Genomic DNA, 16,232 nt, shown 5'->3' on the forward strand with positions numbered 1-16,232 from the left:
ATATCAAAGTAAAACTTGGCATAACGTCACTGGTTACTTCTCTTGATCTCCGAGTGGAATATCACCTAACCTGGCTATACCAGTGTAGGTGTATCTCTGTTGTTGTCTTTTGGCAACAACATTGTTATTTTGAATCGCTCTAATACTAATCAGTTTTCTCCCTTCCAATAGACTAATCCCTTTCTCCTTTCGCCTTTTAATTATTTTTGCTCCAACTGTTCCAAATATTCCGTTTTTCATCCCTATTTAATTAGTATTAATTACCAGCCATACTATTAGTAATAATACTAAAGTAACAAAAAAAATTAATTGGCAACATATGTTGCTTACTTTTAATAATTAGGGATGTTTTCTCGTAACGTGTACAATAATAGTTAAAAGTATTACATCATCCCCCCTCCCAAAATACAGAAAATGCAAATAAATGATTAAGTTTTTCATTTTCTTCCCCTAGCTGTTATACTCATATCTATAAAATATAAAAAATGTATATATTATTTGTTATTCAGTTCTTAAAATTAATTAATATACAATTATTATAATATTTGTTTTGATATTGTTTAAGAATGCGTTATATTACCGATACTCTTTATAAGTATAATTGCATTATGAATGATTTATATATAGTTATAGTTACAAACATAGTTATAAACGATTTCTATTTGTCAACAATATACGGAATACATAAATGTATTATCTATATTTCTTTTCTCTAGAATATATCTTGCTCATCAACTGTGGAAGTATTTGTAAAATGAAATATCAGTAATAACTTTAAAAAAACTATTATAAAGAATAATACATATATATGGCAGTATTGAAAGCAAAGGAAGGCTATTTTAACCAACAATTAAATATTTCTGTCATTATTTGTTATAATTTTTCATTTTTTATGTTAAAGTAGAAAATAACACTAGTAAAACATATATCGATAATATTTATATGCTTTGTTTAATAAAATAACTACTTATCTGTTTCTATAAGTGGTGTAATACTTTTGACCGGTAGTGTATCTCTCTCGGGTTTTGCGCTTCACGCTACTACTGCCAGATATTAAGAAACTATGATGATGATTAATGATGTGAGAAATATAATTGTTTGCAGATCGTCACTGGTGATCTTTGTCGCGTTGTGCGCGACGTGCAGCCGCGCGGACTTTTTCGGCGAGAAAAAGGGTGAGTTTCACAAAGTTAATTTTTAGCGCTAACGAACTCTCACGAGGATTTGTACGTTCCCCTATCTGTTTCCGGATATCTTACTCGTTGACGATTCCCTGCAATATTCTCCTCGGGGGATTCTCTCCGAGCGAGGTTTCTGCGCGAGAATATTCAGCAGCTTTTTTCTCGACGACACCCCTTTACGTGACTGGTGATTTATTACTATGTTAAGTACGGAATGTATTTTGTCAATGAATAATGATACCAAGCGATAAGAGCTGCAGACAAATTATCACGAATGTGCATGAATTTATATATATGTTGCGACAGGGACGTTGATTTTAATATCTATAATTAATACAAGTAGCATTCTATATTTTAACATTTTGCGATAAAGTCTGTATAAAAGTATCAAATGAAGATACAAGAATAAAGCTACACTTTTTTCGTTATAAATAATGAATGTTTAATATTTTGTGTACAGTATTAAACATTATTAAATAGTATTGAACATTTATTTATATATCAATAACAATAATATATTAATATAGAATACGTGTAGCTGATTGTATTAAATAACACAGCATAACTTGCATATAAATGTATATCATAAATCCTTTACTGTTCGAATTATATTATAAACATTTTATTTGATTGATTTTTCGCACAGTGTTACTATTATTATTTATTGTTTTGAGTAAAAATCCATATTAATATAAAAAATGTCTCTTCAAATTTTTATTTAATTTGAGTTCCTGATACTTCTCTTTTCAAGATATTCAGTACACAATAAATTGAAACTGTGAATGGAACAATTTATACTGATGAGATCGCAATTCGTCGACTGTAATGAGATCGAGCGATTTGCTTTTAATCTTTATGTCCACTATTCGTTTTCGTTTCTTCTAGTTCGTTTCGTAACGAAAGCAATATTGTTTTCTTCTTTCTTTCTGGATAAAATCTTAATTATATAAAGTCATACACTTAAATTTTTATGTTTTATATCTATTATATTTATATTTTGTTTAACTCATTATGCTCTTTTATACTTACAAATTAATATTTTCCAATATTTCTTTATTACATGCAACTAATATTAATGTTTTTGATCACTTTATTACATGCAACTAATATTAATGTTTTTGATCACTTTATTACATGCAACTAATATTAATGTTTTTGAAAATTTAATACTCGTCAATTCAGAATTATTCAACATTGTCGTTACACCGCCATACCATTATCGATTAATTATTCAATGTACATGAAAAGCTTTTGATAGCAAGTTCGGAAATAATTAAAAAACTCACAAAGCTTACAATCCGCCCTACCGATATTTTTACATTAATAAATTGAAATGTTCTTTTTTCATATTTGTTAATACTTTTAATATACTAACATATTGGACTTTACAGAGAAATCAAACTCTATTAAAATCTGTTGCAAAATGCAAAATTTCGTTTCTCATATGATAAAAATATGTTCTTTTTCCATGATAAAATGATTATATTTTTATAATATATATTTAATTCGTCTATATCGTATATATTTTATTCGTCTTATGTCGCCGGATCATGTCTATGTCCAAATATAACGGTGCGATACGCTCTGTTCGCATCGACGGGATGCTTAATACTCAGAGCGGATTTTGTGCTCTCGTCACGTCTCACTCTAATCTGCCAGTTTTATAAGGATACCCCGACGATTCCTGAGGGAATCTGAGGATTTTTCACTTCCCCTTCCTGACAAGAGAACCGCCAGTTGCTCACCTCCGCAGTAGTAAAGCCGACGTATGGTCAGACATGCCGCAATCCCGTAATCTCGCGCTGTGTGTTCTCGTTCTACTTAGAACTATTCCAATATCTACTTATTCCTGACTCTCAAGAGTTAAAATGCGACAGGTATTTCTGACATTGTATACATAATTAATTTCTAATTCGATTAAAAAAACGATCGAAACTCAAATACGATTATATGAAATGCCATTTTAATTTGTCTGTAATTAAAAAAATGGCTAGAAAAAATTAGATTATTCTTACGTAATAAAATAATAATTCATGTTTAAATAATAATTCAAAAATGGCAAATATCGTTAAATGACTCATCCGCATTTTACGGGAGACGAGTTAATAAAACAGTATCTTTGAGCATAATTATTGTCTATTGTCTCTTCTTGAAATGTAATGATTATTTTCGTCGCGTCCTGGTTCCTCCGCGAGAATCTCATAGCCCGCGACGGCGCTCCGCAAACGCAAAGAAAATTTAATCTAGCACCGGCCGTTTTTATTAAGAATAATAAAACAATAGAAAAACGACGTTGCCACTTTATCTTGTCGTAATAAGGATAAATTAACGCAGGATTTCAATTTGCGTTCTTACTCTTGCGTAATATATTAAAAAACTGTTCATTCACTTTCTATGTTTTCGGAAAAAGCATTGACCCTCGCGTTTCTCGCGCAATAAGATTAGATTGAAAATGTTCAGAAGATCGCGATGATTGCAATCTCGAATTATTAACGAAGAATCGGTTTCGCGTTTCTCTTATCACGAGCGGATACGAAGGTGGCTGCGAGGGGGGCGTCAAAGAGTGGCGATATCAAAAGGGGGTCGATGGTGCACAGGATAGAGAAGGGGGCGGCTCCTTGGAACGAATAGCTCCCGCAGGATACGAGATAACGCTGCTCATCCCTGCAGCCTCATTTGTATCCATCCTGTTCGTTTCGTTTCCCGCGGAAACCCCATCACTTTTTGCACCTACCGTCTACCTCGTCAATATTTAACGACTTGCTCGTCGATCAATCGCGATTGCGCGGCGATGTAGAAATGAGAATTTTCGAGCCGCCTTCCGCAACGTTCATTCTTTTATGAATCGTTCTCGTAACTTTTCTACAAAGGAATATATTGTTTCAAGATCTGAATAGTTTGCAAAGTTCTACAATGCGCTTGCGGAAAGCAACTTAAGAAATCTTGCAATTTTCCAGAATTGTAGATTCCAATTATTTGCAAGGATATTAAGTTATAAGAAGAGATAATAACATAAAAATTTTTTAACAAAAATTATCTTCAAGCTATTAAAATTTTAAATTTGTCTCTTTAGTTTATTATCGTGATTAATTATCTTGAACTTTGTTATCTTGTTATGTACATAAACCGGTCAAAAGTATTGCGTTACACTCAAAAAATACAGAGTATGCAAATAAGTTTTTATTTTTTTCTCTAGTTGTTTTGCCTACGCTCATAAAATATAAAAAATGTATATTATTTATTATTTAGTTCTTAAAATTAGTTATATTATTAGTTATTATTATTATATTAATATACAATTATTATATTATTATACAATATTAATATACAATTATTATAATACTTGTATATATTAATATACAATTATTATAATACTTGTTTAGATATTGTTTAAAATACGTTATATTACTGATGCTTTTTAATATAGCATTAGTTATAAACGCTTTTTATGTCATTAATATACATTATGTAAATGTACTACCTATTTCTCCTTTTTATAATCTCCTTTAATAATTGGAGGAATATTTGTACACATATTGGGAATATCAAATATCAATAATAATAAAAAAAGAAATGGTTATCAAGTATGTCAAGCGTAGTATTCAAAAAAGCTATTTTAGAGAATCAAAAATTTAATATTTCTGTTATTTGTGATAATTTTTGATTTTTACGATATTAAAGTATAAAATAACAGTAATGAAATATAATTTCGTATACATATATATATATATATATATATATATATATATATATATATATGTGTATAAATAATTGATATGTAAATATTAACGAAATATATAAATATTACCATAGTATACACTATATAATATATAAATATTACTATATTATATATATATATATATATATATATATATATATATATATATATACTATAGTAATATTTATATATTTCGTTAATATTTACATATCAATTATTTATGTATCTCGTATTTAGTAATATTTATATATTGTTTGTTCTCTCATTAAAATAACGACTTTCTTGTTTCTAGTTTCTACTTGTAATACTTAATGTTACTTTTGATCGGTAATGTATAATATACATCACAATGTTTACATATTAGTTGTCGACTGAATGAACATTTTGACAAGGCACTGCAATACGGATATGAAAACAAATAAATTGGCATCGCGCGTTCTGCGGTTGATTTACAGTCGCGTGATTTCGATAGAGCGATTCGCGAACAGCGGCGAACGACAATCGACTGCGATAGACGACCATAAAGATGGCCAATTTTTGTTCCGATGACAGATTGAATCGGACCCGCGAATCGAATCGAACGAGATACGCGATGCGACGCCCGACATGATTTTTGTGTCGATTTGATCCGTTCGCGCAGATTAAAAATTCTATCGTAACCGGACGCGATTTCTATCCATTTTATAGCGGCGCGAGATTACGGGATTTGTGGAAATAATCTTCAGCGCGATGTATAATGCGGGCAGAGAATCGTGTTCCCCATTTTTACTTGTCGACCGCGCACGCGAGATCTCTTTCTCTCTCTCTCTTTGAATCTATTTATCTCTCTTTCTCTCCCTCTTATTCATGCAAAAAACTGCAAAATTAAACGCATTTCCCAAAGCGGATGGAAATCGTGCGCGGCGTTCAGATCCAATTTCCGCAAATTTATCTCGAGGCAAGGATAAATGCGTTTTATTGCGGCAGCGCCGCGCACGGATTTATTCACCGGAAAATATTTCTTATATATATCTGGCTTTTTAAACGGTTCTTTTATTCTCTATATCGAAGATCGCAATGAATCAAGAAAACCATTGTTTTCTTTCTCGCGGTGCGTTTGCGGGAAACGCTTGCACTCCACTCTTGAGATCTTTTCGTCGCAATTCTCCTCTTGATGCAGAAGGATATATGCTACTAAAGGTAGAGTACGTAGTAAAATCGAATCTAATCTTTGTGATAAAGGAAAAGGTTTGTCGAATTTTTCTCTCGCAGCATCAAGTTACAATTGTAAGAATAGAGACTTTCAGTGCTCGTGCATTTTCGAAATATTACCATATATTAAAAATTACATGTCTTTGCAATAAATTGCAAAAAAACAAATTCAGGACATAATGTATGAGAAAATTAGTTTGTATTTAAAAAAAAATGTAAAACGAAAAATAATAAACGTAAAATTATATATGATATTTAATGTAAAATTTAATGATATTTAATGTAAAATTTATCATATTTAATATAAAAATAAATTCTAAAGTTAACAATTGTTTCTCAGATTCAATTTTACAAATTTTTGATTTTATGGTTAAATTAACAACATTTAAGAAATAAATAAATAAATGATATCCTTTAAGTGATATCCTTTTAAATTTATAGTAAATTATAGGGAAAAAGATTGCATCTGTATGATAGAGAAAAAAGCATATGTATTAAATATCATTATATTGTACGTAAAATGCATATATTATTGATATATGATACTGCGAGTGAAAAATTTTCATATGAAAAATTTCCATAGGACAACGTGCGTCGATTGCTTTTATTCATGTTATCAATGTTCCATTCAGCATGTTCCAAAGAAAGCAGCTACGAAGCCTGGCTAATAAAAGAAAAATATTAGGTTTGACGTTATGGAAAATAAAGGAATGCTAGACACACCGCGTATCGCTGCGTCAGTAAAGAGCACTGGATAGTCTAATTTTCTAAAAACAGATGAGACGTCGGCATGATTAAAATTTATGAGACCGCGATCTGTGAGCAGAGTTAAAAGTGTAGGAAAATGCGACCGTCCTCTTAGTTTATTTTTCGCCTACCACTTCCTGAAACGAGAACGAAATTAAGACGAGTCGCAAATTATACTTTTATACGCTTAGATTGATCGTGTCCTACTGTTGAAAAGTTCTACTTCTGTCTGTTAATTTAGGTTAGTCTGTTAACAGATGCCCGCCATAAAGTTTTCCAGTCAATCCTCATCAATAATTAAACTACATATAAGTGACAAGTTCGAAAACTTTCAATTAAATAAACTCAATTAGCAACAAAACTTCATTTGAACATTTTTCAAATTTAACGTCTTTTGAATTAAGTATTGTGTAATATACTTTACATTGCATATATAAAATATGCAAATGCAATTAGCTCGAATTTATAAAGTTACTTTTATAAATTAAACAAGACACGATTAAAATGTGTTTTCGTAAATAGAATAAAAAGTATACGAATTAAATAAAAATTTTTAAACTTATATACTACAACAAATTTTTTTATTAAAAATCTCTATTTTTTTTAACATAATAAAATTGAGATTAGTCGCGGAATCTCACAAATATAAGTTTCGAAAGAGATTCTATTTTTAATAATATATTTGTGCGTATACTTTTAAAAAAAGAACTTTCGGCATATTAATCTTATATATCTTGACATTAGAATTTCAAAGCATTCTCTATGTGAAATGTTTTTTAATGCATGAACGGAGTATAATTAATTATCATGCCGTGTAATGCTTAAGATAATCTGGCAATACGGGCAAGTTAATAGCACTCGATGACGTGCATGATAAGCGAAAATGAAGACAGATACAAAGGCGGTGCGTGGAAACGTTTACGACACACTGTCACAAGAAGTATTTCTTTTTAGAAACGTGCCAAGATACGTGCCGGATGTAGGCGTCGATCGGATGTGCGTGAGTGCGTCTCGTAATCACGTTTGGATCCAATGATCCACAATGACTCATCGATCATTGACAATCAAGCGATTTTTTAAGCCTGTCCTTACTTCGCCACGCATGTCGGACTTCGTAAATCATATTTATTGTTAACACTGGCGCGTATTCGTATTGTAACTTCTTGCAACATGTTAGGTTGAGTAAATGACATTTTCGAAAGTAAATGTCATTCTACAACTTAAGAAATTCAGAAAAGACAGATATCTTAGAGATATCTACATGACATTTGATATTCTACTTCCAACTTTTAATTTAAAAATGTTGATTTAATCATTGGAGAAAGATATATTTAAAATATAAATTATCACATACAAATTAGCACATTTAAAATATAAATTATCAAAAATGATCATACATTAGAGTAATTTTATTTTAAATACAATATTTATTGAAAATTTATATTTCGTATAGGAAAGTGAAATTATTATTTTAAATATGATAATTTTAAAAGAATCGCCATATTTTTTCCTATTCTATTTAAAATGTATAAACTTGCATTAATCATATTTCAAATACTATATATTAAGAAAAATAATCAGAAAGTTTAAAATGATTAATTTATTTCCAAACTAATCACTTTTCTAATTACGTCTAATTTCTGTAATACTAATTCATATAAAACAATTAATGTAATTTAATAAAATATGGGAAAAGAAATCTAATAAATGTAAGTCATAAGAAAGAAAGAGATCTAAAAAAAAGATAACATAAGAATAAATTCGAGCAAAAAAGTATTATAAATATTTTAATGTTTATGAGAGAAATAATTATTTGAATTGATTGTTTGAAATTGATAATAAAATATACATATTTAAAATACATATGTATGTCTTATTTGTAAAATTAACTTGATATTTTAGACAGATTTCTAATTTAAGTACATTTAAATAGATTATTATTAATATAAAAAATATAAAAGATATATAAATATTTTTATTTATTTTGCAGTTGTCAAATGTTTATGGACATAATATTACTTGCTTTATCAAAGGAATGTAATCAAATATTGAATCGGTATGATAATAATAACTTAAATAATGTAACAAATTTAATGTAATTAATGTAAGAAATTACTGCTGTTTCACTTGCTCGGCAGAATAAATGAGTAATTTGCGCTATATTTTATGTATACATAGTTTAGCTATAATACGTAAGAAAACTTAAGTATTAAATCCAATTGCTACGAGGCGCCATTTAATGAGTCACGAAGATTGTTTTTATTGCACTTGAGTGAAATCATATTTCCATGATCTTGACCCATAATGACTAAGCGCATACTTCATCAATTGTATTTAGCGTTGATATGCACTTTTAGATGACGAAACATAACGTCATCATTGAAGCAAGAAAGGAATGTAGTTAATAGATATTAATAACTAAAGCATCACACATAAGTGCGCATTATATATTATGTACACCATCGGTCAAAAGTGTTATATCACTTATAGAAAGTTACATTAATAAACAAAAAAATATATAAATATTAAAACAAATTATATTTTACTATTGTTATTTTATATTTTAATATCGTTTTATCGTAAAAATTAAAAATTATAACGAATAATGATAGAACTATTAAATTTTTGATTCTCCAAAATAGTCTCTTTTTGTTTTCAATATTGCCGCTATGTGCAGCAATTCTTGACACTCTTGACAATAGCTTTTCTCATTTGTTATTGATTTGTATTTCAATATGTATGCAAATACATCCTACAATTGTTGAGAGAGATTGTAAAGGGGAGAAATAAATAATATATTTATGTAACATATATTGTTGACATAAAATCGTTTATATTTAAAGTGATTATGTTAAAAAGCATCGATAATATAATGCATTTTAAACAGTATCAAAAAAGCATCATAATAATTGTATATTAACTAATTTTAGGAACCGCGAATGACTGATAAATATACACTTTTCATATATTTGAAGAACATGGACAAAACAACTAAGTAAGAGAAAAAATGAAAAACTTAATCATTTACTTGCGCGCATTTTTTGTCTTTTAGGGGTGATGCAATACTTTTGATCAGTATATAATTCACCCTTATGTCACATTCATTGTAACAGACATAGATTATTGTAAATATTTCTTTCTCTTTAGTAAGAGTTTTTTTTACAGTCACTATTTTAAGATGCGAATTTAGACCATCTGTTGGAAAAAATTGATAAATGTTAAAATGATTTTTCGATGCATAGAGCTCTTTTGCGTATAAACTGCTCACTCCATTTTCTTGCAAGTTTGCCATTCCTTAAACGAAATTACGCATGACGGTTTTATGAAAGCTTTACCCTTATTCGACGTTTTCAAGCTGTTTAGAAATAAGGATGCAGCGTTATGCATTTAACGTGCAACAGCAGCGGCGTAAAACGGGAGCAAAGATCGAATGCAAAAACCGTACAAAATCGCGGAGACGTGATACAGTCGCTTGTTGCCCGGGGCAGACATATTGGCCCCGCGAAGCGTGCTCGGAAAGTATAAAATATTTCAAAGCTCACTTTCCCCTCACCTTCCCTATGCTATTTCCCCTCCTCCTTGCCATCTCTTTCTCTATCTCCGTGGCTTCTTTTTTTTTTCTTTACAGCTAACCCACCCTACAATATATCGTCTGCTTGTAACATCTTCCCACCGCCTCTTGTCTCTCACGCGTGCATAATTCTGCAATTTATCAACCAGTGGATCTTCATTCATATCCTGTGGCTTGTTTCACCAGTAACTTTCGATTTTTCAACACCAGTCGCTATTAAATGCGTAAACATTGTAACGCGCGTTGTGAATTTGGATGTGTTGTAATTCTATAAAAAAAAACTTGCTATTCGAGTCTTAAGTTATTTATTTGCAATAAAAGTATTTAAAAAGTGCGTATTAGAAACAAATTATAATTTTAAAAGATTAATCTTGATAAAAAATTGTTCTGAATTGTCCTTGAATTTTTTTAACAAATAAAACTTCCATGTATTTTATTTAATATCAGAAATTTAAAATTTTAAAAATTAGTATATGTGTGATTTTTATTTATAAACAGAAATATTTTTCTAAATATTAATATATATAATAAATAAACATTACATCTTTTAATAAATTTAAGTTAATAAGTTAATAATTTTAATAAAGTTTAAATTTTGTTACAACTGATTTAGCAGCTATTTAAATATTTTTTTCTGTTTAACTAACGACTGATGAATTAATAGATAGTATGTCAAAGATGTTAAGATTTATATGCAAATATAGGTGCACTTCTGAAAAGAGCATATCTCCGATTGTTCTGAAATTTTACATACTAATGCATTTTGACGCGCTGATTACGAATATGAAATACGAATATGAACAATGAAAATTGTCGATAAAGTCATCTTTAAAATCAAAATGAAGAAAAAATAGCTTTTTTTCGTATATTTTCTTTATTATCTTAATAAATATTGATTTTAGTAGAAAAAGTTTCAAATAAAAGTTGTATTTCTTTTAAAAATGCAACTTTTATGTCATATACATTATTACTGCAAAAGCAGTATTTTATGAGAAAAATGCAAATTAATATTTTGGATGTTCTTCCGATTAAGGCTTCCATGCTTCTATAATTCTGCATGGGTTTGTAACTTTCCACGCAAAGCAAGATCCACCCTCAAATCGAATTTTAATTTTTAATCATAAATAGGTTTGAGTTAGGTTATATCTTTCGAAAGTAAAGTCCCCCCGTAGGGAAGCCCCAGGAAACTGTATCCACGTATGTACTTTCCATACGAAGGATAGGCTCTAGGATGATAACGTCCCAAAATAGTAGATGAACTTAAAAAATTTAACGATTTTATTAAAATAAAAAGAAATTACGTTTTTCTCGTAAAAAATACTGCTTTTACAGTAATAATGTATAGAACATAAAAGTTGCACTTTTAAGAGAAATATAACTTTTATTTGAAACTTTTTCTACTAAAATCAATATTTTTATTAAGATAATAAAGAAAATATACAAAAAGAAGCTATTTTTTTCTTCATTTTGACCTTGAAGATGACTTCGTCGCCAATTTTTATTGTCATATTCATAATCAGCGCGTTGAAATGCAGTATGTAATTAGTATGTAAAATTTCAGAACAATCGGGGATATGCTTTTTTCGGAAGTTTATCCAAATGTAGTTAATATTGACAAATAACTTATATCTAAAACTATAAATAATTTATATCTATAATATAACTTATATCTATATAACTTATATCTATAGCTTTATAAATAATTTATATCTATAAAATATATATGACTTATATCTATAAAACGTCAAAATTTAGAATCTGCAAATAGATAACGAGAAATAACTTTATGCTCCAAAGCCTTTGAAATTAGCTCGTACGTAAATTTAGTGTTAAATCTGATTAGCCGATTATCATTTCCAGTTGTTACAGATAATCTAGTGAATTTTCCCGTAAACTAAACGTGCACTCATATCGCGTTCGGATTTATCGGAACAAATAGACGAGCTCATTAATTTTGATGACGATATTCCCTCGTTGTAACTCACTCGCTCGTATATTCCATGCTTCGCGACACGTGCAATTCATCAGTCACGGACAGAGAACGGAGTCAAAAGGCAGCCTTTCCCGATTTCCAGAGAATGGGATTTAATTGTTCACGACTTGTCCTCTCTCCGGCGACATCTCGTTTTAGCTTTAATTCGGTCATTCGTCCTCGATATTTCCATGCGACAAATTGCTCGACGATTCTATAGTTCAGAGGAATTATCGGTCGTCCGAATTGCATCACGATGACATTTAAGAGAACGAAAATAAAATACATAATATACCTACCATCGTCGGAAAAATATTTTAACATATTTTTTTAAATTAATTTGGATAAAACAATCTTATTTTCATCATAGAATTCTAATTCTCTGATTAATTTAGAAATAAGGATTTTCTAACATTTATGATTCTGATTAATCTAAATTTCAAATTTTTAATTATATATATATCCTCTATTTCTAATTGTTATTCTTCGCGTAAATCATGTATAAGTAAAAAATATTGACATTTTGATATATAAAAATTTTGTTTTCATTATTTCTACTATTCAAAATTATCAATACAGAGTGATTCGATTTTGCGTTAACAGCATACCACATCGGGATAAACGTGAGAGAGTGGTATGTAAAAAGCGAGCAGCGATCTTGTTTTCGGACGGACGCTCTCGTAAAACAAACGGGGATATATTTATCGCGCGTGAAATAAAACACAATCGTGATTGTGATGTTCGTTCCTGTACACCTTTTCTTATTTCTTCAACGTTATTTTTTCACTGCCATTGTATTTCTCGTTTTCCCGTTGATGATAATGCTTTTCTATTTTTCTGCATCTATATTGTTTTCTTACCGATCAATAAGATATTTATTAAACATATATTTGAATCTTTTATAAAATCTAATCACCTTTGGTTTTATTATATTGCATTTCTATTATTTGTTGCTTAATAATATATAAAATGATTTAAAAATTGATTGGAAAAAATATATGCGAGATATATTATACATTTAATATATATATTAAATTATAAAAAAACTTTTTATTTGTTACTCGTTTCTTTTAAGGGGATCCTGTACTGAACGGCGAACTCTTACACGATTACAGCGCCCTCATCTAATTCTCATCCCGTATCTTTCTCTATCACGTTATTTATAAAGAAGATGCACTGCTTTTTCCACTCTACTTTACCGATATTTCAGGTACATACGGACTGAAATTTTCGGAAGAATGCCATTTATTAATTAGGCAATTAAATTCAGTTTTTATAGTTCGACAATGTTCTACGGTGTAGTACACAATCGTGAAAACTACTGTTTTATGCATAAAAGCTATAAAACTTTTATAAGAAGCTAATATTTGTACAAGTTGACAGCTCTGACGCCATGTTGATTTAAGAAGTCGATAAATAAAAATGTAATTTTATACTTATTTTCTTTCTCAATATAAAATCTCATACTATATAGAGTTTTCACGTGTCCGTTTGCGTGTATACTTCAATTCTGGAGAAGGATTTTTAATTCTATACTGGCAATAAAAAATGGCACACTTCCGAAAATTACGGTGTTTTTGTCGATAAAACAGGCGACTCCGGCATCCTCTTAATTCGTAAAAAAAAAAAACGTCAATATGACGTAGAATTGCGTATTCTTCGAATTATAAAAGAGAAATACAAAAATGAAAGATTGCAGAAAATTTATATTCTACTAATTTAGGGTGATTCGTAAGCTTTACTCACGATATAAATTTATCCCTTCTAATTTGAATTGTTTCGACCGAACGTGTAGCGTAGTTGATAAGCAGCTGATCGGAAATGCTTTCCCAGTCGAGTAATTGCACCGGTCGCTCCCGCGCCGGTCGGAAATTAATAAATACTGGAATTTTCAGCGGCCCCGGTTGTGTGCGGATTAAAGCTCGACAACGATATCCCGGTCGAACCAAAAGGGAAAGAGGGGACAGGCGGAAATTGAAGCGAGGTGAGCTGGCCGCGAGAGAGACGATAGGAAAGAGAATGAAAAAATCAATTTTGCTTCCTAAGAGCATTATGTATCGGCAGGTAGTCCGCATCGGATAAATTTATAACGAGGAAGAAGATAGAGATAAAGATAGAGATAGAGAGAGAAAGAGAGAAAGAGAGAAAGAGAGAGAGAGAGAGAGAATTTTGCTGGCTTTTCCAATATAGCGTATTTTTGTTTAAAAAATATTTATGAAATTTTCTAATTTGCATGTCACATTGAATAAGTTAAATTCAAATCATACAAAAATAGAAGGATTAAATTAATACAATAGCTGTAATTTTTTATTTTTTTCGTTCTTGCTATTAAAATTGAAATTGTATTTCTTTTACATGTATAATATTTGGATATCAATATTATATATAATAATTAATTATTAAAGGTTCGAGCCTATTTTCTGAAACTTTTCGAATGATTCAATCATATAAAGATTCAAATTGCTTGGAAAAAAATATTATTTAAAAAGAGACATTTTTTGAAATCTTAAAAAAGATCTTGATTGCTCATAACTAATAATAATTCAATGAATAGTAGTGTTATATTTGAAATAAATTCGCAGATTTCAGCTGTAGATTTTTCTTTGATAATTAATTAAATAAGTCGTTAGACGAATTCTAAAGTGCGAAATTAGCTATTTGACAATGCGTTGTGAAAAATCCGTGTGCTTTACAAAAACTTTTTCCCGAGTCGCCTTTCGAGTCACTGCACGACTTTGTCCCTGCTTCATCGTAACGCGTGCGCGAGTTTGCCATTCGCGAAAAAAGAGCGCGCAAAAAAGCGATGACAGACAAGTAGCGCGAACACTATGGCACTCGAGGAACACCTCGTTCTGAAGAACCTCCAAGCGAGTTAACTTTATTAGATCTTCTTATGCGCGCGCTAGCGAGCGGAACGACGACGCTGATAAAAGAACGGAGGAGGAAGAGATCAAGCTGAGAAAGCGAGAATGAATGAAGGTACAGAGAAGGAAATATACAGCTGAGCTTTCTCTCACCTATCTTACGGGACGAGGCTTTCACGTGACGAGTGGCTGGTAACGAATGGCCGTTACCACTCGCGCGAGACAAAAGCCTCGTAAACAAAACAGGGTACCGCGCTTCAGGGGATCCAAGGCTCTGAGGGTGATGATTTCGTCCGTTTCACACGCTACCCTCTCAGTCAGAGAGAGTACAATCTTTCATACGTTTCACATTTAAAACCACTAACAACTCTGTTCGCCTGACGAACGGCCCCGACTCACGGAATAAAGCCTAGGTCATTAATCGAGAAACCGAGATCGAAAACGAATCCCAGCACGCGATTGCTCTTTTGAGAAAAAGTCTCGTCGCTCTGTGATTACATATCGAATAAAACATATATTTTTAATATCTTATGAACTTTTTAACCACATGATGTGAACTGTCATACACATTAAAAGATTAGAAGAAATAGTTTCTTCTTCATAATCTTCTAATATTAAAATAGAGATTGTGTTACAAAATGCAAATATAAGTGATCAAATCTTGTCCTTCGGTTAATTTCAAATCGAATTTAATTTAAAAGATATTGAAAGTTAGACATTGTGCATGAGAGAAAATCTTTATATCTTTTCTAATAAAATTTTGATACAAGAAATTGTTCGTTTCATACGTATATACATTCTGATCACTCATCCTGTGAGATAATATTATATATTCCTGTATGTTTATAAGCAACTGTAAAAATATGCAAGGCATCTTTCCTTTTATTTGCCGTCTATTCAATCGTACATGTGTCGCTGAGTGCATCTCTGCATTTCAAATTAAATGCACTTCTGTTTCGAGGGATGAGAGTCGCATCGGTGACTGATT

At 30.4% G+C, this 16,232-nt stretch overlaps 1 protein-coding gene across 5 annotated transcripts in view; it reads left to right on the top strand.

Moving 5' to 3' along the window:
- Mp (collagen XV/XVIII-type protein multiplexin) overlaps positions 1-16,232 on the top strand; it is a 288,473-nt gene that overhangs the window by 23,003 nt on the left and 249,238 nt on the right. For all 5 annotated transcript variants that reach the window (XM_083092194.1, XM_083092195.1, XM_083092197.1 and 2 more), the window contains exon 2: positions 1,105-1,175. In XM_083092194.1, the coding sequence (XP_082948320.1) occupies positions 1,105-1,175 (71 nt within the window). The remainder of the gene's footprint in view (positions 1-1,104; positions 1,176-16,232) is intronic.

The sequence above is a fragment of the Camponotus vicinus genome, unplaced genomic scaffold (assembly GCF_025532165.1).
Source record: "Camponotus vicinus isolate PSW18456_S1 unplaced genomic scaffold, iyCamVici1.0 SCAF_2, whole genome shotgun sequence".
In the NCBI taxonomy this organism is placed as follows: Eukaryota; Metazoa; Arthropoda; class Insecta; order Hymenoptera; family Formicidae; genus Camponotus; species Camponotus vicinus.